This window comes from Choristoneura fumiferana, chromosome 26, assembly GCF_025370935.1.
Source record: "Choristoneura fumiferana chromosome 26, NRCan_CFum_1, whole genome shotgun sequence".
Taxonomy (NCBI): Eukaryota; Metazoa; Arthropoda; class Insecta; order Lepidoptera; family Tortricidae; genus Choristoneura; species Choristoneura fumiferana.
Genome location: NC_133497.1, coordinates 8,059,362 through 8,080,902, shown reverse-complemented (window position 1 = coordinate 8,080,902; position 21,541 = coordinate 8,059,362). Strand labels below are relative to the sequence as shown.

The 21,541-nt window shown below is 41.9% G+C and overlaps 1 protein-coding gene across 1 annotated transcript; it reads right to left on the bottom strand.

Annotated features, from left to right (window-relative positions):
* Positions 1-2,774: 2,774 nt before the first annotated feature.
* LOC141442643 (ATP synthase subunit beta, mitochondrial-like) lies at positions 2,775-19,496 on the bottom strand. The gene is made up of 14 exons (XM_074107683.1): positions 19,072-19,496; positions 18,442-18,623; positions 16,388-16,499; positions 15,889-15,966; positions 15,509-15,691; positions 14,274-14,411; positions 13,042-13,139; positions 11,268-11,366; positions 10,324-10,482; positions 8,869-8,991; positions 7,846-8,058; positions 6,168-6,287; positions 4,449-4,520; positions 2,775-3,016 (listed from the first exon to the last, which is right to left on the bottom strand). The coding sequence occupies exons 1-14, from the start codon at positions 19,112-19,114 to the stop codon at positions 2,912-2,914; spliced, it is 1,725 nt and encodes a 574-aa protein (XP_073963784.1). The 5' UTR covers positions 19,115-19,496; the 3' UTR covers positions 2,775-2,911.
* Positions 19,497-21,541: the final 2,045 nt, after the last annotated feature.

Here is a 21,541-nt window from a genome sequence, read left to right as displayed (position 1 = left end):
ACCGTGGCAAACCTGGCCCTATATAGGTACAGTCGAGTTAATAAACTTGTGAGCAAAAATTTGAGCGAAAATATATGAACACGACTCTATTGTTAAAGGCGTAGAAGCCTGTTCAGATATTTTTGATCAAATTTTTGCTCACAAGTTTATTAACTCGACTGTACTACGAAGTTGCCGTCCCGCTGACGCTAATATTTTAAGAGTGAGAGGGACGGTACGATACGAACCTGGATTTTCTAATTTACTAGTAAGTACTTAACCGCTTGTTTTGTTGGAGTTGCGAAGTCGATACACAGCAAGGATATTTGATTCTATGTAAACGCGTTCAGGACGTTAGTTGTGTCATAAAAATTACCCTGAGGGCTTATTCAGGCAAGCACGAGTGGCCGCGACTACCTTTGCCGCCATGTTTAGAGGACGATATACTTACTCCGTTGCCTTTTGTTGGAATTTATCATTTGAAATTTACCAACAAATGCAGTGCGACTCTTCAGTCGCATTTGTATCCTCGATGTTTGTTGTTATTGCGTTTGTTGTCCTCACGAAACAGTTTTACCCATTTAGGGGTAATTACCCTAAGTTTGGAACTAATGACATAAAGCCGGGTCTCCACTGAGCGAGCTGCCGCACGAGGCAAGCACATGAGGCATGATTTTTTCCACGCAGGGCTCAAAATCGAACCGAAAATGGCTGACGCGTGTGAGGCGGCTCGTTCAGTGGAGACCCAGTCATCCTGCTTAACGGGTCTGCGGAAAATACGCAAACCATGTGAGCCAGAAAAAAACCAATGACATATGTAACCTAATGCGGAAAGGTGTTAACACCTGCCCTCGTCCCTTTCTCGGGAGTCGGGGGTACTTTTGTAAGTGCAATAGCATATCTAACCGAACGTTCAAAATTATCCGAACTACTTTTTTGTCATTTATGGCTTTCACTCTAGCTGTTTTATAGTGAGACGTATTTTGCCAATGTAGAGACGTTACACACACATGAGGAGACTGTTCGGTTTGTGAAATTTTGATTTTGGAGCAGACAGGATACCTAAAACGTTCGAACTACCTGTCACTTAAATTCCACTGTCAATGTCAATCGAACTAGCTGTCACTGTCAAAATAAACTAAACCATAGACAACAGGATCGTGCTACAACCAATGTAACGATGAAAGAGAGGTTATTATTTTATATTAAAAAAGCTTATATTTAGTAGAAAAGATTGTCTTGATGAATGAGAAATAAAAAAGTGTATTTAAGATGTAAGAATACCGTACCTAGTTAGTAAGAAGGGTCTGTGGGCCCAACGGTAGAAAAGGTTTTTGAGCTTGTGGGCCGCGGTCACTGGTGCTGGCCGCGTCGTGTATTCCGTGTACTAGATCGTATACTTTATTTTAAATGTTATAATGTACGAGTGAGAGCGAACGTTTGTAAATAGTTGATGAAATAAATTGTGATTTGTACAAAGCAATCTGGTTTTTTATTTTGAATTCAAGCTAAGGAATGGTAAAAATAGCAGCCTAATACATTTACCCTTAAGGTAGAGGCGATTTAGCGACCTCTTGCATTGAGTTAGAAACTGAACCTTATTAACTTCACAATACGTCACAATTTCCATTGTAATTATTGAAAATACGACTAGCTTTAAAAATATTCTTTGTCAGGTATTCGATAGCTGCTTTTGATTCTGTGGTAGTATGCTCCAATACATGGGGCCTATTAAGGGTTATAGTTGATAGCTGTGCTGTGCTGTGCTGAGGTGGATACGGACAGTAAGTAAAACAATTCGACACGAATGAAAATTTATTAGTGTAAACAAAAAATACTTTAAAAAATTAAACCACCTTTAGATTCAATAGGTACCACTTTTTCAACAACTCCACGTACCGTCGTACAGTCGCCAACATAATAGCATCCTTCCTGAACAAATGTTTAAAAAATATCTGCTTTTTAAACGAAATTATATTAATCAGATTGTGAAAGAACAGCCGAGCAAACTGAATCACGTACCAGGATGGAACCTTTTCATAATCAGTTTCTCTATGAGTTCTTTGGCAAATGTATAGGATGTCAACATGACATTAGTAGCTCAAAGGTTCCACCCTTGATTGAACATAGGTAGGTACAATCGCCATCATATATTTCGGAGCGGCCAAGATGGTCAAAAATATCGGCACATGCACTCTATTATTAAGGGGATCCCATGCCCCAATGACCTTCGATCTGAATTCCTTAGTTTTTGAATGGTTTTTGTAGCTTATTATATTAACAACAACGGCTTTAAGCAATACTTCAAAGTTTATTGTTTTCGAGATATTTGGCATCAAAGTTGAACAGTTTTAGGCCGAAAAACTGGTTTTCTGGCCATAACTTTTGTGTTAATTAGTTTCAAATGAAAACCCTCGACCAGTTTTTAGAGACGTCAAAGAAGAACCCAAATATGTTAGATCTTTCACGTCAATAGAGATACGAAATAAGTGTTTTTTCAGACAATGTTTAATAAAATCATACAAAATTAAGTATTCTTATTTTTCAAAATCCGGTAGACAAAAATGGAGATAAAAGATTGGAAAATATGTGAACCTATTGTTTTTAATTAACACCTCTTGTACCATATTTCAAGCGAAATAAAGTTATTTGTATTTGAAAACCGATAGCCGTTTGACTAATAATTCTATCTGTAGTGCAAAAGAAGGAGATACGATTCAAAACTTGTCAAAACTCGATGAAACCTCGGGTGGGCTACTTAAGGTATTCGAATTCATGTTTCGATATTTTTGATCACTTTAGCCGCCCCAAAATATCTGTTGGCGACTGTACATAGACGATAATAAGTTCTGAAGATTTGAGTATGTTGGCGACTTGTACCCGCAACAAATTTTCTTATAAACTAATATACTCCCGACTACACGCTCTTTGACTACACGCTCTTTGCGAGCGAGGCGGACTTAGCGATGACGTCCTCAATGGTGCCGACCATGTAGAACGCTGCTTCGGGGATGTGGTCCAACTCCCCCCCCAGGATCTGAACAGTAGGTACAAGTGAAATGAAAACGTGGCCAGATTGTATTAAAGATCATCTTTTTGTATTTTTTTATAGTTGTTTTTGTTAGCTTTTGAGAGAGAGAGAAACATTTATTTACACATATTCGATAAAAATACATTAGATGGAGAGAAAATAATAATAATAATAATGTATGTATGTAGGTATATATATATGTAGGTATGTCCCTGCGCCAGTTCTTGAAAATGGTCGTGCCACGCTCTATTGGGATCGATCTGTCATCACGGACAGGACTATTGTAGCCAATAAGCCTGATATCGTGCTGACAGATCGATCAAACCGCCAGGCTGTGCTCGTCGACGTCACCATCCCACATGACGAGAACCTCGTGAAGGCCGAGAAGGACAAACTCAGCAAGTGCCTTGACTTGGCTCACGAGGTGACTGCTATGTGGGATGTTGACTCGACGATCATTGTCCCGATAGTCGTTTCGGCAAACGGTCTAATAGCGAAGAGTCTCGACCAACATCTCAAGAGACTCTCGCTAGATGGCTGGATCAAGGGCCAGATACAGAAGGCGGTACTTCTGGACACGGCACGCATCGTCCGGAGGTTCCTCACTCTGCGGCCCTGACCACCGGTAGCTTGGGCCCTGCCCGTTACCGGCGGCAAACTAGGTTAGGTTTTATAATATTTTTATTTTGTATGTACTTTTCTGTATTTTACTTTTTACAGCTATTATAAAAACCTAAACCTAAGAATGAAAGAAAAATAAAGATAATAATAATAACATCGAATAGTATAAAGTGGACCCCACTCAGCATAATGTTACGGCAAGCCGCAACGCTGTTTTTCAGTGGGACCCATTTAAAAACTAAAACATATAAAAACATACAACACACTATGACGACACGAACGCCAGCGGAAGGAAGTGCAGGCTTTTGCAGGTGGTAGGACCTTGTGCAAGGTCCACCCGGATTGCTACCACCATCTTGCTCGCTAATCCTGCCGTGAAGCAGCAGTGCTTGCACTGTTGTGTTTCGGCGTGGAGAGTAAGACAGCCGGTGAAATTACTGGCACTTGAGGTGTCTCATCTTAGGCCTCTAGGTTGGCAACGCATCTGCAATACCCCCGGTGTTGCAGATGTTTATGGGCAGTGGTGATCTCTTACCATCAGGAGACCCACTTGCTCGTTTGCCATCCAGTCGAATAAAAAAAAAGAAAAGCCACAAGAATCCAACGAGGCTTGAATTGAGTAGATTGTCTCAAGTTGCTAAGTTTAGGGTTAAAGCTGCGCAGGGCTACCACGAAACTCGAAGTTCGTATCGTACCGTCCCTCTCGCTCTCGTATTAAATAGTATAAGTGTCAGAGGGACCGCACGACACGAACTTCGAGTTTCGTAGTAGCCCCGCTGAAGCCGACTTTTAAAGTGAACCATCGGCACTGTCTTACCCTCTGGAACCCTTTGATGGTCTCCTCAAGCTTCACCAACTTCCCAATGTGTCCCGTGAACACCTCGGCCACCTGCAACCACATGCATTTCTATTTGTAATTTTTAATGAGCTGGAAGGTCACCTAATGGAGAGGCAACATCGTCACCGTTGTATCCGTCCGGAAATACTGGCTTACCGTACCGTAAGTACCAGCAAAAATAGGCAAATTCACAAGAGCCACCACAAATAAATTGAACGAAAGTCAGGACGACATTGCGTGAGAGCTGTTCTTATGTACACAGTACCTACCTAGCTAGCGTCTTTAGTACATTGTGTCTTAAGGGCGGTAAATAAGGAATTACGAACGAGAGTCTATTAGAAGCCCGAAGTCGAAGACTGAGGGCTTTAATGAGTCGATGTTCGTAATTCTAGTACCGCCCGTGCGACATACAATGTTTTTCATCACATTTGCAAGTAAAATTTTATATTTGTAAAAGAAAAAATATAATTGTTCCAAATATTGGCGATACCTTAGGCTGTGCTCTTGGCAGCGTCGCCCTCAACCTCCCCCTCCCGCAGCATGCGCCGCAACGTGCGTGTGCATGTGGTCCTGCAGCAGCACCATCAGTACGGGCACTGATTCATTTACCGACCTTGGGCTTCATGACAAGAAAATGTGTACGCGCAATGACTCATTTACCGACCACGGGTTTCATGACAAGCACATTAAGGTCGAGGGTTTTATTTGGGGGGTTGCAACTAAGGTAGCCTGCATGTTACGACACTGTTTACGAGCAAGTGTGATGAAAAATATTTTGTAAACAATCAGGTACATCCTTCTTATAACACAACTACCACTAATTAAATCTAGCTGTATTTAATCATTTTGTGATGTACAGTCAAGGGCAAAGATATCAACACGGCCAAAGTTGCAAAAATATGTATACACGACTTTATGCACTTAACATTAAGGCCGTGTATACATATTTTAGCAACTTTGGCCGTGTCGATATCTTTGCCCTTGACTGTACAAAGACATTATCATTCAACTCACTCGTTCACTTTTCATTCATTCAATAAAAAAAAATGTAAGCAAGCGGTGAGTGTCGTGCGCGAGTGTCACATTATGTAATGACCGTGTTATCCACCAATGAAACTGAGCGTTAATAGGTACTTAGGTAGGTAACCTGAGGCCGTATTGCCTAACGCAGCTTAGGGATGGGGAAACTGCGGCCCGCGGGCCATCTCCGCCCCGCGAAGGCTTGAAATCCGGCCCGCGACCATCAAACAAAAATCAAGAGAAGATTTCGTATTGTTAGAAATTTCATTCTCATTGGCAATGGCCAAATTAGTGTTTCAGAAAATACATATCATTATTTTTATTTCAGTAAATAACATAGCCAAAAATGCAACAACTTGGCCCGACATATATTTCGTTAGTATAATATTGGCACGCGAAGGAAAAAGCCAATCAACTTTTTTACCGACACTAATCTATCCGCGACATTTTTCAAACAATTGCAGATTTTTGTAAGTAAACATGTTTTTTCTGTAATTTAACAGATGGTGTACATGAATACATGCCATCCTACATAAGTTCAACCCATTCAACTGTGAAATATCTTGTTGCAAGTATGATTTTTTGGTAACGCCAGAGACAATTTTGGTAACGCAGGAGACGCTCAAAGTGTCGGTAAAATAGTTGATTGGCCCAGGCCTATCGTTTATATTCCCATACCTGGAAAGGCTGCGATAAGAAGCGTTGGATCTTGCGCGCGCGCGACACGGTCATCTTGTCGTCTTCAGACAACTCGTCCATACCCAGGATCGCGATGATGTCCTGCAGAGACTTGTAGTCCTGCCAACAATATTACACCTTAGTATTCGCTTAGTAGCGAATTAGCTCGTTGAAGTGGCAATGGGCGGGCCATATAGCACGGAGAGCGGATGGCCGTTGGGGCCGAAAAGTTGTCGAGTGGAGACCGCGCAGCGGCGGCGGCTAATTTGACGGTACACGCCAAGAAGTCCCAAGCTATTGTTGGTAGCGCCCACACTTCATCTCAAGGCTGGGCTGAACAAGAGAAAGAAAGAAAGAGAGAAAAAGAACCATAAAAAATAATTTTTAATACAAGCTTTTGTTGCTGACTGTACTTTTTGTTGACTGTACTTGCATTTCAAGTTGATGCTATTAACCGTTGAAGAGTTCCATCCTGCGGAGACGATCCTGGCTGGACTACCGGGATGTCACTACCAGATTATTGTATCGTCACGCAATTTACATAAGTACCTATTCAAAATTTCAAGTCAATCCAACTACTGGAAGTTGGTCAAATTTAACTTGCAAGATTTGACTACAGACAGACAGACAGACAGACAACGGGACAGGTGAAACTAAATAAAAGCTTGTAAAAAGAGTGATGCCCGAATTAGTTTCTTGACGGAACTCTTATCCTTTTCTCGCCTAAGATGATCCTTTATAGCCTAATCGCCCTAATCCATATACCGGTGGAGTAGACGAGTTCTTGAGTGGAGACCGTGTCTCGGCAAACGAAGTAGGACGCCCTCCGGCCAGGTGGACTGACGATCTGCGAAAGACGGAAGCTGGATGCGTCTCGCAGAGGACAGGGCGCAGCGCTCATTGGGGGAGGCCTATTGCCTACTGTCCAGCAGTGGACTGCTATAGGCTGATGAGTGATGATGCTTATGGGAGGGAGAGGCTACAATAAAGAGATCTCTCTTCAGGCGGATCGGCCTAGGGATCAAAATTTCTTGCACTGGTAACACTAAATTCAAATGTCATAGTGCTGTCAAAGTTTAACGTTTTTTGCGCGTTTTGTGTTTTTGTGCGTTAAAATGACGAAGATTATCCATAGCCTTGAAGGAAAATAATTCACAATGTAGGTATAAAAGTATTTGTCATAGAAAAAGTCTGAGGGATTAAAAAATATTCCTTTGAGTAACATCACCGACACTGTTGTCATATGACTGTTAGGTATCGTATAGTAAGTGTAAAGAATGTTGCAATATAAACGAAACAGTGTGCCTCGCGTCAGGTTTTTTATATTCCTGTCAGCCGATATAGATAGGATCAGCCAAAAGTGGTCTATCAATTTTTAAGAAAGAAGAAAGAAAGAAACGTATATTTTGGCTCCAAAAAGTACACCTAAACTAAGACAAACGTTAAACAAGTTCCTATCAAATGAATATGTCGTAAGTCGAACTTTCAAGTTGTCAGACAGTCTATTGGCATTATTGTTTTATGACATGTAACGTTATCAACTTTGGGTAGTAGCTACATATTCTGATGATGGTACCTATGCGTCCGAGTTGGAAAACTTCGATTGCGCGATGTAGGATTCGGTAACTACACTATATCCTACTCGTAATAGGATTAGTTAGACATATCCTAATCCTACCTGCAGTATCTTTTGCACGCCTCTCGCCACCCCGTAGTGCTCGGGCCCTATGATGTTGGGGTCCATGACGCGCGAGGTGGAGTCCAGCGGGTCCACGGCGGGGTACACGCCCAGCTCGGCGATGGCGCGGGACAGCACCGTGGTGGCGTCCAAGTGGGCGAACGTGGTGGCTGGGGCGGGGTCCGTCAGGTCGTCCGCTGGCACGTATACCGCCTAAGGACCAAGTGTTTTATATAAGGATCCTACTCGCTCAATACACTTGCGCAAGTTTGGACAAGCAAGCATGTGCGTTAAGGCAAAACGGTGTACCGCACAAATGGTATTTAGAGGCCATACAGTTTTTCCGACAATTTTTGCACGAGTCGTTTGCGCATGCAAGAGCTGAGTGAAGTTTTTAAACTGTCCAATTTTTTTGACGTGCTAGACTTCTACTAAATAACCTTGAAACTAACAGAATTTTCTACCATATCAACAGAAATGTGCCTACGAAAATCATACGGAAAACGTTCGAACTCAACCCAAACCCAACCCGAGTTTGGCGATATTTTTGATAAAATCGTTATTTCCTAGTACCAAAATTTCCATTCGCGTTTTTCTCCAATTGCTTTTTTACTAAAGCTTAATCTTCACAGTTGCGTTTTTTCCCAATCAGAGTCGACACCGATACAGTGTTGACGGAGCTCCGCTCGGGCGGAGCTCCTACTTCTGTGTAGTTTTGGCCCTTCGGGCCGATGCAAACTTAACATAACCTAAACCTACCTATGTTTCTGTGTCGACTCTGATTGGGAAAAAACGCTACTGTGAAAATAAGCTTTAGTAAAAAAGCAATTGGAAAAAAAGCATTTGGGCAAAAACGCGAACGGAAATTTTGCTACTAGGAAATAACGATTTTGGGGAAATGATAGCCCTCCCCCCAACCCAACTCAAACCCAAAGACCCAACCCAACCCAAGAACCCAACCCAAGAATTGAGACCTTTTAACACACTTGGAATTACGAATGCACGCCTAAGGTGATGAGGCACCTGCACGCTGGTGATGGACCCGGCCTTGGTGGTGGTGATCCGCTCCTGCATGGTGCCCATGTCCGTGGCCAGCGTCGGCTGGTAGCCCACCGCCGACGGGATGCGGCCCAGCAGCGCAGACACCTGGAGGGAGGGGGGAATACATATAGTTACTATACAATACAATGACTTGTATAAAATAGTAAGCGACACAGAAAAAAGGTTTTTTTATATTTTTAGGGTTCCGGAGCCAAATCGGCAAAAACGGAACCCTTTTAGTTTCGCCATGTCTGTCTGTCTGTTCGTCCGTCTGCGGCTTTGCTCAGGGACTATCAATGCTAGAAAGCTGTAATTTTGCACAGATATAAAATTAAACTATGCCGACAAAATGGTACAATAAAAAATTAAAAAAACCCCCCATACCTCCCATAGACGTAAAGTGGGGGTGTTTTTTTTTCTCATCCAACTCCATAGTGTGGGGTATCGTTGGGTAGGTCTTTTAAAACCATTAGGGGGTTGCTAAAACGATTTTTCAATTCAGTGATGTATTTGCAAAATATTCAACTTTAAAGTGCGTCTCCCTTAGTACCAACCACAGCAACTCGAGCAGTCACTGGTCTGTTACCTTGCTGGCCTTTAACCTGTCCTCTCCCAGAGGCACAAATTTGTGCCCAAAATCCTTCGATCCTGTTATCCTGGGAGATGACAGATTAAAGAAAGTACAAGCCCTTTTTGAAAGCCCCGATGTCACATTTGTCAGGAAACACTGCTGGCGGAAGTAGATTACACAATTTCGCTAAACGTGGCAGGCAATAGAAAGTTCTATAATTAATAGATATGAAAATATCACTCATTAACAATAATTGATTGTATTTTAGTAATTATTTATTTGGCAAAAAACATAAAATACGTAAGGCCTTATTCTAATAAGTCTCACAATATTATGCACCCTGGTAGGGTATAGCCACATTTAATATAATGTTATCTAATTCTATAAGGCAACTGAAAAGTAAGATATTCTACGTACTTGCATTAAAGCTCAAAAACTACGGTTACATTATGCTATAAATTAAATTAGACTAAGTTATACTTAAACTATTGAATAGACACAGCTGCCACCGTATTCAGACTTCGTTAGAGCGCCAGAAATATCTCGGGTGAAATGGGTCACTTTCCACCCTTGGTTATAAATCTACTATTGTCTTGCCATGGACCACCAACTGTTTGAAGGTAATACACGGTAAAAGTAAAATTGTAAATGAATGAACGGTTGCGACCGCTGCTTGGCTGGCGCGTCGTTTTGCCAATTCGTTGTTGATGGCTTCGCGGACCACTTTGAGTTCTTCCAGGGACCACCGGTAAGAAGGAACCACTGCTTTAAAGGGATATTTTCCAGTTAACCTTTGAACGATTGACAGGAATATCAGAAGCAAGAAAACCCCCGATGGAAATACGTACGCTAGCCTAGCGCCTCACCTCAGAGCCCGCCTGCGTGAATCTAAAGATGTTGTCAATGAACAGCAGCACGTCCTGTCCCTCTTTGTCCCTGAAGTGTTCCGCCACCGTCAGCCCGGTGAGCGCGACGCGCGCGCGCGCTCCCGGCGGCTCGTTCATCTGACCGTACACTAGCGACACCTGTGGGAAAAATACAAAGACAAACTGCAACACTAGGGATTTTGACACCACCAATCAATTGACGTACTTTTTATGAGTTGTCAAAACACAATTCTCCCATATTTTGAATGGAAATAGCAACTTATGACGTCACTTGTTCGCACACTCAATCAACTAACTATTTATTTGTTTTCAAGCAACAAAAAATCAAATTTTGCAGTTAATCGAAAATTAATCTGGTTTTCATGGCTAAAATAAAGCGTTTTTTTTTTACTGGAGTTTTTAATGGTGTCAACATCTATTACTTTGCTCACCCGCGACCTTATGATAGCTACGTTTATGCAAGATATGCGTGTTCATGCAGTTCCTCCACCTCCACACTGTAAGAACACACACAAATCACACAAACCCATCTACCACCACCACCACCCTACACTGACGACGCGTTTCGAACTCAACCAGAGCTCATCTTCAGAGCAACGCTTATTTCCCGCGCGTTATTCTATGCGGAGGGACTCTTTCGTGTTAGCTCGAATATTACAACCAGCCGCACCGCTCCGCCACCGCTGTTTGTGTTTCAGGCTAGAGCAGCGCGTGTGGCGTGATGCAAACATTTGTACCGATAGGTACCGAAATACGAATGTTTGCGCGCATGTGAGTACCCCTGCTGTTACATAGGTATATTTGTAACTAATATTTATTCAACCGGAACAATCTGTTGCCAATCTTAATTGTTTTTTGTCGCCTCGCTTTTGCGCCAAGACTCGCTTGTCATACACATCGGATCTTTCCTAAGCAGATCTCACCTTGGAAGTCTTGTAGTCGTCCGTGATGACACCGCCGACTTTCATCTCGTTGTATAGATCGTTGCCTTCGCGCGTGCGCTCACCCACTCCCGCAAACACCTTGAACAAGACATAAAAACAACTTCTTAAATAGTAATATAGAGGTACATTTGACGATACAAAGTCATCGACATAGCTAGCTATAGGCATAGGCAGCGGAGCGGAGCGAGGGGTAATGCGAATGCGGAGCCGAGTTGCAGGCTATTTTTCCATTCGCGGGGCTTCCCTGTATCGCCGCTCGGCGCTCGTTTCTCCATACTGCTTCTCTTCCTCGCACCGTATCACAGCTCTGCGTCCTCTATCCGCTTCCCGGTTTTGTATGAATCTTTAACCACTGAAGAGTAGTGGGGATTTTGTGCAATTCTATTGGTGGATTATTACTGGCCCTTGAGCAGTAAAGTGGACGAGGAGGGGTTCACATTGGTGCAGAGTAAAAGCAAGGCTTTCCAGAAACCTTGCAAGAGTCGGTGTGGCTCTGCAGAACCGGATCCAGGCTCCGGGCTGAGGGCGGCCACGGTATGTCTCGTGTCTGGTCTGCATTACACCGTCGCAGTCGCAGATATAGTGGAACGTCCGTCGGAAGAGCGAATACACGCTGAGGGTGTTCCAGCTGCAGTCGCGCCACTACGTGCACTTCAGCTCGTTTGTGGTGCGCGTGCCGCGGCTGCTGATGGGGACCATCGCGAGTGCTGCCTTCTGGCCGAAGGACGTCGTGTTCCAGCAGTTCCGGGGCACCATGCCGGCATGAATACGACACCAGGGATGGTTACTGGTGACGCGCCGTTTTTCACCAAATTAGTTTTTACTTAAATATTATTGATTACTCTAAGGGTCGTTTCACCATCCATTGATTAGCGTTAACCGACGGTTAAATGCGATGCCGTCTCCGTCTATTCGAACAAAACAAATAGAGACGGCATCACACCTAACCGCCAGTTAACACTAATCAATGGATGGTGAAACAGCCCTAAATCTTCTTTTATAAGAACCTTCTCCTGATAATAGCAAACACAACAAAAAAAGAATTAGCGAAATCGGTCCAGCCGTTCACGCGTGATGCCGTGAGCAAGGGAAATAGGATTCATTTTTAACCGACTTCAAAAAAGGAGGTTCTCAATTCGAGTGTATGTTTTTATTGTATGTTTGTTACTAGATAACTCCGCCAATTGTGGGCTGAATTTCAAAATTCTTTTTTAGTTCTAAAGGACATACTTCCGAGGTGGTCCCATTGACACCAAGTCATGATCTGGTGATGGGATCTTAGAGAAATCGAGGGCAACCCTCGAAGTTTTAAAGCACATCTATAGCGATTTTGGCATTTTTAACATCAAATCAAGTATTTACATTCAGAAAGTATCATTTGGTGAACTAGACCCTGATAAAGAAGACCGTAGGTACCGGTACTCTGTTATAAAATTATATAACTATGGATGGATGGGGTGGCTATGTTTGAGCTTAATGGAATCGTTGTGAGATGCACTTTGGCTACATATCACTAAAAGCTATGTAAAAAAAATTAACAAAAAATGGAACCGACTTCAAAAACTTTGAAAATATTTTTCTACTAGTTTGAAGTCGGTTCCCCAGCACGAGCCAGCAGGAGTGATTGAAGCCCAATATTAATATGTACCTACAGCCACGTAAATAAGCCCGCCGCACTTCCAACTCGACCCGCTCCCGACCCGCTGCCGTCCTGTATGAGTTTCGCGTTTTAATGCTACAGGCTATGGCGTACCGAGAACCCTCCGTGGGCTTTGGCGACGTTGTTGATCAGCTCCATGATAAGCACAGTCTTGCCGACGCCCGCGCCGCCGAACAAGCCGATTTTACCACCTGAGCGACAAACACTATTATTGCGGGTTGAGGTCTAAATGTGTGACCGACCGAAGGTTCGGTTTCGGCCAGTTTTGGCCACAAGTTAGCCACCAGTGTCAGGGATATGAACCTCATTCGACCCGTTGAATGTCCCCTGAAAGTGAATGGAAATCTAAAACAACATGTTGCATCGTCACGTCACTACTTTGAAAAAAATCTCGTACTTATCTAAAATGTCTTAACAAAATTGCACCTTGACAAAATGTTCATAAAGTTCACTCAGAAAATTATCTGTTTTGAGGTAAGAGTTTTTTTTTAAGGTAGTGAAGATATCGTACTTCGTCTGCTTTCAGAGCATGACATGAGTGCGTGTGAGCTAACTTTGGGGGCGGCAGACGTGAACTTGCCTTCGAAATCCAAAAGCTTAATGGTAGTTGACCTGAAATGTATATTTCAGAACTAAATTATTGTTATTATTATTTTAAAATTTATGACGGTGGAAGCATTCTACACTTCCACTGAACGTAGATATAGTTTAGATATAGTTAGTGTATAGTATTGTAACTAAGGGACCCCATACATCCCTGTATTTCTTTTATTATTATTTTTTGTATTTTTTTTTTCTTTAATTGTAAAATATAGTTTTTAAGTATTTTATTTGTAATTATATTTTATGAAAAAATGACTTTCTGCCAAGTTTCTTGCGGCGCATTCTTCTTGGCAATGATGGTCTTTCCGAAAAGCGCTGGTAGTTTAAAAAAAATTACGTGTAAAAGTGCCCATTGCGGCCTATTACTGAATAAATCATTTGAATTTTTTTTGTACGGTCAGAGACTTAATTCATGAGCCACCATGGAACTATTTCACAGTAAACGTCATAGTGATCATCGCATTAATTAACGAGGAAAATCGTAATGACTTTTCCTTTGAAAAGGTTCCATTGTGGCTCATGCATGAATTAAAGTCCTTTACCTACATGTGATGTGGCCATGCCAAAGACGCGCTCCTACACTTCCAAATAAATCGATATAATGTCACAAAATCTATCCCAAACACAAGCTAACGCGTTTCGAGTCTTACACGAGCTCATTCTCAAAGCAAGCACGCGCAGGCCACTGCTCTCATAATTCATATATGTATTGTTTCAATAACCTTTGACATAGGGCGCCAATAAATCCACGACTTTGATCCCAGTAGCCAAGATCTCTTGCTCCACGGACATCTCCACGAATGGCGGCGCGTCCGCATGTATGGGCGCGTATTTGTCCGTTGCTATTGGTCCTCGCTCGTCTGCGGAACACGTTTCAATAGTTTTGATAATTTAAAACCTAGGGCTGCCTCGCTAAAATGATGGTGATGACTGTAATCATGGCAATATTGATGCTGCTGATGCAAATTATGGTGACGCTGATGACTTAGTGACGATTACAAAAATGGCGATACCTGGTGACATAATGACAATGTTGATGACGCTAAAGATGACAATAACGACATTAAGACAGTCACAAGACTGAAAATGATAGTTACTAACAAAATGGATTCGATTTGTAGCATTCGAACATGGCGGATGTAGACAATATCTAACTTTGCTACTTATGTCTGTTTCTTTGGCTAGTTGAAGTATAATTTTGATAGTGTTTTATGCGGCGTTTAACCTTAACAGTGAACAGTGAATACAAAATTCTATATTGCTCTCGTGTCTGACATTTTTTAACAGAAAGACAGAAAAGCCATATTTTAAAAGAGAAGAAGTACTAACAAAATATGATGAGAATGGCAGTGCTAATGATGATAGAGAGGATGTTAGTGACGACACTGATTCTGCCCCTCAACCGATGGGTTCCCCGATGACGTTGATAATGCGGCCCAGCATGGGCTCGCCGACGGGGATGGTGATGGGCGCTCCCGTGTCCGTGATGGGCTGTCCCCGCACCAACCCCTCCGTGCCATCCATAGTGATAGTGCCATACAAGATGATGAAGATGATGAAGTAGTAGAGTGGAGTAAACGAAGAAGCAGTACAGTAACCAGCAACAATATCTGACATAACAAAACTTGCATAAATTTCTGATAGGTCTTTATTTCTAGGGCCGGTAGGACGTCTCAGATATTTTTGCTCAATCCGCTGTGGCAGATATTAATTCTACTATACTGACTGTATATTATATAATTATAATAACGAAGGGTATCTAGTGCAGGATACGCTCATGAGATGTGATGGTAATGATAATAACGATTATAATCATGGCAATAATGATGTTGCTGATTTGAATGATGTTAGTGGCAATTACTTACCTACAGACTGACAAAGACTATGAAAATGACAATGCTGATAACGATAAAGGTGACAAAGATGACAATAATGACGAAGACCCAATCCCACTAACCAATGGGCTCCCCGATGACGTTGATGATGCGACCCAGCGTGGGCTCGCCGACGGGGATGGTGATGGGCGCTCCCGTGTCCGTGATGGGCTGTCCCCGCACCAACCCCTCCGTGCCGTCCATAGCGATGGTGCGGCACGTGCTCTCGCCCAAATGCTGGGCCACTTCCAGGATCAGCCGGGGCGCTGGACAAAAAAAGTAGGTTAGGCTAAAAGAGAAGATAGTAGATTGATCAGTAAGCAGCAGTAGTAGATGAGGTTGTGATACTCGAAATGATCTAAACACTCACTTATTACTTTCGACATTATAGTCGTGTGTAGGTTTAAGCACCGTATAGCCCTGATCCAAGTCATACGTTACAGCTTCTCGAGGATACACTTACTTCTGCCAGGTACCTCCAACGCGTTCAGAATGGGGGGCAGCTCTTTGTCAAACTGGACGTCCACCACGGCACCGATCACTGCACAGAAATATTAACAAGAAAGGCAAGATTAATGAGAAAAGCTATGATTAACAATAAGAGCATGATAATAAGCAAGATATGATTAAAATAGGAAGTAGTTCATGATCAATAAGAATAGGAACGCGTAGAGAGGTATCAAGGTGAAATGAATACCCTTTGAAGAAGTGAAAAAAAAAACAACGCAATCAAAAAAATAGTTATTAACAGAGGTGTTGCCATAAAAATGCCAGGGAATCAAAACCTATAAAGTACTTCTGTAAAATTAAGAGCTGCGGTTAACATCTTTTTTAAACAATATAAATTCGTGTGATTGGTAATTTGTTTCTGTGTCCATCTTTTTATTTCAAACACGTAAAAATTCGCGCATAAATGGTCATTCTTTCTTCCTTCGCACACTTTTTTAAATTCTTTTATTTACCAGCAATGATTCTGCCAGTGGCGCCTCCCCCCGTTTTAGGGGGTCCCGAGGAGGGCGGTGGGCTACTCTTCTCTTTGCCTTCATTCTGCCACAGCGCCGAAAACGTCGAGAACTGACGCAAAAATATTCAGAGTTAGGCTAACGAAAGATGAACCCTGCTATTATTTGAGTGGCAACATTATTCAAATATCATGGGCAAACAGACCAAAGAGTATAAGAAAACAAACACATGAGCTTGTACTATTATCTATTCTGTTCTGTGACTTGTTGAGTTTAGTACCTTCGTGTGATAAAACGATCGTTCTTATGCCTAATCGTCACTTTTGTACAGAGAAGCTTCTGTACTTGTACTATTACTTATTCTATGGTGATACCTGGTGATACCATCTGCAATTTTTTTGAATTTTTTTATCGGCGAATAAAGTTATGCCTACTGTCTTCTCGGAAACACGAGGAGGCTCTCATCTATGTCCATTTATTGAGATTGCGGCGATTCTGGCTCCTCTATGGAAACCCCTCGTACCCCGTACGTAATAACAATAACCATCTTACATAACCAGCACAGGAAGGGGTCAAAGATTTCCTTGTTTAAAGACATTTATGGGGCCCTAGTGACGGATACCGTAATAGAGGCAGACCGAAGAGGAGATGGAGGGACGACTTAGATGCCTATAATGTGGGATGGCGGGAGCTCGCCTTTGATAGGCAGGAGTGGAGCAAGAGAGGAGAGGCCTTTGCCCAGCAGTGGGACACAAAAATAGGCTAATAAAAAAAAGACATTTCAGTAATTTAATTGGTCACTTTTACTGTCAATTGAGGTTCCGGAAAATTAGGTCCAACAACAAATGAAGAGAGGAGAAGTGTTTGGTAAAATCGTGAACACAACGCGCGAGCCGAGCGAGCGACCTAAATAATTATAAGTTAGAAAATAATTTGTCCCTTACCACTGCTGGTTACGTAAGATGGTTACGTACGGGGAACAATGGGCTTAAATTCACCATGGTTGGGCAACTGGCTGCGCTATTAGGGTGACCGCCAATTAGAGCTTTTAGGTAGATATTAGCATCTTTGAAGCCCTGAGGCACCATCGCGCAAGCGTTGGCCAAATAGGATAGTGCTTAGAAAGGTACTGTCATTTAATATCGTTCGTATTGTCACTTAGAACTTAGTTTGGAAGCTTGAATCAGAGAGCGTATTGCATGGTAATGGTTCCTATGTTTTCGCATCTGAATAGGGCCAACAGATGCTACGAAATATCTTAACGACCAGGCTACACCGTTCGATCGGTACCGTTTATTGTAGGTATCGTATGTGTGAGAAAAACAACTGTTTTATATACGTTTTTTAAGACTCTACCATCGAACGAAACAGTATCAAAATTCGAATAGATAAATCGGAACAGATGTAAGTATTAGGGCTATAGCCTATAATAACCCACAACCGCTGGAATGAATTGAAAATTGCTTCGATAACTGCATGCATGAGCATGTGGTGTGGCGTAAGAATACACGATAAAACGGACCGAAGGGTGTGTCCGGTGGTAGGATTTTTCGTAGCGTCTGCGTCTGTGGGCCAGGGGCTACTACGAAATTAGAGAATCGAAGTTCGTATCGTACCGTCCCTCTCACCCTCGTATTAAAACATATAAGAGTCAGCGGGACACGGCAAGATACGAAGTTCCGATTTTGCACTTTGTAGTATAGGGCCTGCGGGGCTACTACGAAATTCGAAGTTCGTGTCGTTTCGTCCCTCTGATGCTGATACTATTTAATACGAGAGCGATCATGATACTTGTCAGTGCTATGTGACATAGGTAGCGATACACTATAATGTGAAAGAAGAAACGCTGTTAAAATTGTTTCAAAATTTATTGAGACGTCAAAAGCCAAAACAGTCAAAATTTGATCACAAACAATTTAAACTTTCCTCCAAGGCAGCAGAGGCCAGGCCGGCAGCTTGGCCGACTTCAGTTTAGACAGTTTCACGAAAACGCTACCAAGAATTTCTTCTCTCACAAATTTTTTAGCGCTAGGTTTCTTATCCACAGCTTCTACCTTCCGTTTCATTTTGGGAGGCTTGAGGGTCGCAGGGGCTTCGCGAGGCATGACCGGGACTTCTATCTGCTTCTCGTGGCGAGGTTGCTCCCTTTCGCCGGCTTCGGGGAGGGAGGGGTCGCGGTCCCGAGGGGGGATGCTCGTGAATTCGCGGAGAGCTTGTGGACGGTGGAGGAGGCGGTCTGAGGACAAATGGATAATCTCTTTATAGAGCTCAAGAGTATCACAAATAAATACCACACATGGGACTAAGAAATTTAGAGTTCAAACTCTTCCGAATATTCTAGTACTTCATCGTTACCTATAAGTCGACTGAAGGACGCTGTACCCTTGATCAGAAATAAATTAAAAAAAAGTTTAGCAATGCTGATTGAAATTAATCGGACAAGTTTTATTTATTTATTATTCAACTGGATGGCAAAGCAAATTTTTTTGCGGTGTTGTCTATGGCTTCGTCGCTGCGTCGTCCGGTGCGTGTATCTACACAGATTCATTGTAAGCCATACGAAACCGAAATTCCGGCAAAAAACGCGATCCGTTGTCCGGTGAAAACAACAGACGTCTACAAGCGGCCTTAAACTTTAATAAAATGTCTGTAGGTATTAGGTAAACATAAATTACCGAACTTACAATAGTTGCTTGTGTCCACGCCGATTTTAGTTAGCCACTTCATGATTGAAAAATAATACTTAGTCGGTTTTAAATCAATTTAGTCGGTCGTTTTGTGGTTAGTTAATTTTTGATTTGACTCGGTGACGCATGCCATTTGGAACGGTCGTTTATTCTTCACAAGAAGATTTATTTTATGGCTTTATAAGCGGCCAGAAGCAAAAAAAACGACTATGCTCTTTGTACTTAGTGTTGGCTAATCTGTTGTTTAACTTTTTTTCATAATAATTGCAATTTCAATGGATCATAACAAAGCGTAGCGTGCATATCTGTTCCAACTCTATTTCTAGTTGTTCTAGTGCCAGGTAGTGTCAGATATTTTTACACGCACTGTGGCAGTTATTTATACAGGTGACTGTACAAGATATTAAATAATCCCGAATTTAATTATTTCAGCAAGTGGTAGCTCACGTCAGTTTAGTCAAATGTTCTCGGGAACGAAGTACAATAGCAGTGGTGGCAGAAAGGTGGGAGGGGGTCAGGTCGCGGTTAAATAGTGATTAGCTGGCAATCACCCACGAACCGCGCGGCACAGTGGACCTACGGAGTCGCCCTTTGGTGCAAATAAAAAGAAAAAAAAACTAAACGCAGCGATTGACCGCTCTCTTTGTTAGAAAGATAGACAAGGTCGAAAACACATTTATTTTCGCCCACACAAGACACAACAATATTATTACAAACTAGCCGCCCACGTAGAATACAAGTACACGCGAAACTTTGCAATTTTCCGGGATAAAAACTATCCTGTGTCCTTCCCCGGGACTCAAACCATATGTACCTATACTGAATTTCATCTAAAGTCTAAATCAGTTCAGCGGTTTAGATGTGATGAAGTGACATATCGTTGCTTAAATACAAAAGGGCCACAGGTAAAAAAAATATTTTTTTTTCAATCGCAATAATTGCATTTAAATGCTTTTAACGTGCAACTATTGCAATAAAAATGAAAAAATATTTTTTTTGATTTGTGGCTCTTTTGTATTTAGCAGCGATATGTACAAACAAACAGACTTACAAACTTTCGCATTTATAATATTAGTGGGATAGACATTACGAAGGATAAAGAGAGAATGTGTCATTGCGGTGGCGAACTGGTTTATATAATGCTCTAGCGTTTATAGCAACACCCAAGCACTAATTTTCAACCAGAACCGTTGTTGATACCTAGTCAGACCGCTCGGTTTTAGAGTTCCGTATACAGATTTCGATCTATGGTCAGTACAAGGAAACCGTCGCCAGTGTCACCATGTCCGTCCGTCCGTCCGTGGCTTCGCTTAGAGACAAGTGTGGTACCTATAGATAGCTCAGAAGAGCTCTAAAAGAAACAAGAGCTCTAGAAGAATCTTTAGGTTTTTTTATTTACGTGTAGAAACACGTAAATAAAAAAAATTACCCGACTATCCGGAGGAGGGTTATTCTCGACCTAACTAGTAAGAGGTATCATTGGATACCTCTTTTAAAAACATCATAGGCTATTTGAGAACATTTTTGGATTCAGGGATTCATTCGCAATCATTATAAATGATAATGTTGTCAGGCGAATTGTGTTTGTATTTTTTCCTGTGTCATACAGAGCGGTCAAACTTATAACAACGCTCTTTTTGCGTCGTCCAACTGTTGTAGCGTGAAGGAGTTACAAACATACACACATACTCGCAAACTTGCGCATTTATCATCATAATAGGATTCTCAAATATTGTAGGAATCAAAATGCGTAGAAATTTAGTAAACTGAAAGTTTATTGAACTTTTTAACAATTTTATTATGGGAGAGGTGTGTTCGCCGTGCAAGTCTTAGTAAGAAGAGTGTTGCCTGCTTAAAAATAAATAAAGCTGTCTACACACTATATGTTTGGTTTTAAACAAATATATTTTTTTCAAGCTTTTATTTAACTTCCAATAATTCTATCATAGTATAAGTTGTCTTCAAATCTGGGAAGTAGAATTTTACCCACTTTTAGTTACCAAATTGACTCCAAATTCGGCACAAATAATATATTTTAGATGACAATGTTAGGGTTTCTTAAACTTTTTGCAGTCACGGACCACTTTCAGAATTTAAATAATTCCACGGACCCCTGTCAAAAAACATTGTTGGAAATGGAAAAAAAACCTTATTAATATTAATAAAAATAAAACCTCCGCGCAGCGCCGAAGCGCAGTGATTACGTATTGAATACTATTGAATTAACCACCCGACAACGACAATGCGTCGCGTCAAGTTTACTACACAATTTTCTTATAAATTATGTTTACAGACTGACCTACTACGGACTACGGACCCCTGATACACATGCTACGGACCCCTAAGTGGACCCCACTCCACTTTAAGAAACCCTGATGAACAGAGTGAGCGAAGTCCATACAAAAATAAAAGGGAAACATGAAAGCCATAGCCGTTTCGGGGTAATAAATAGTACCTAAGGCGGTTG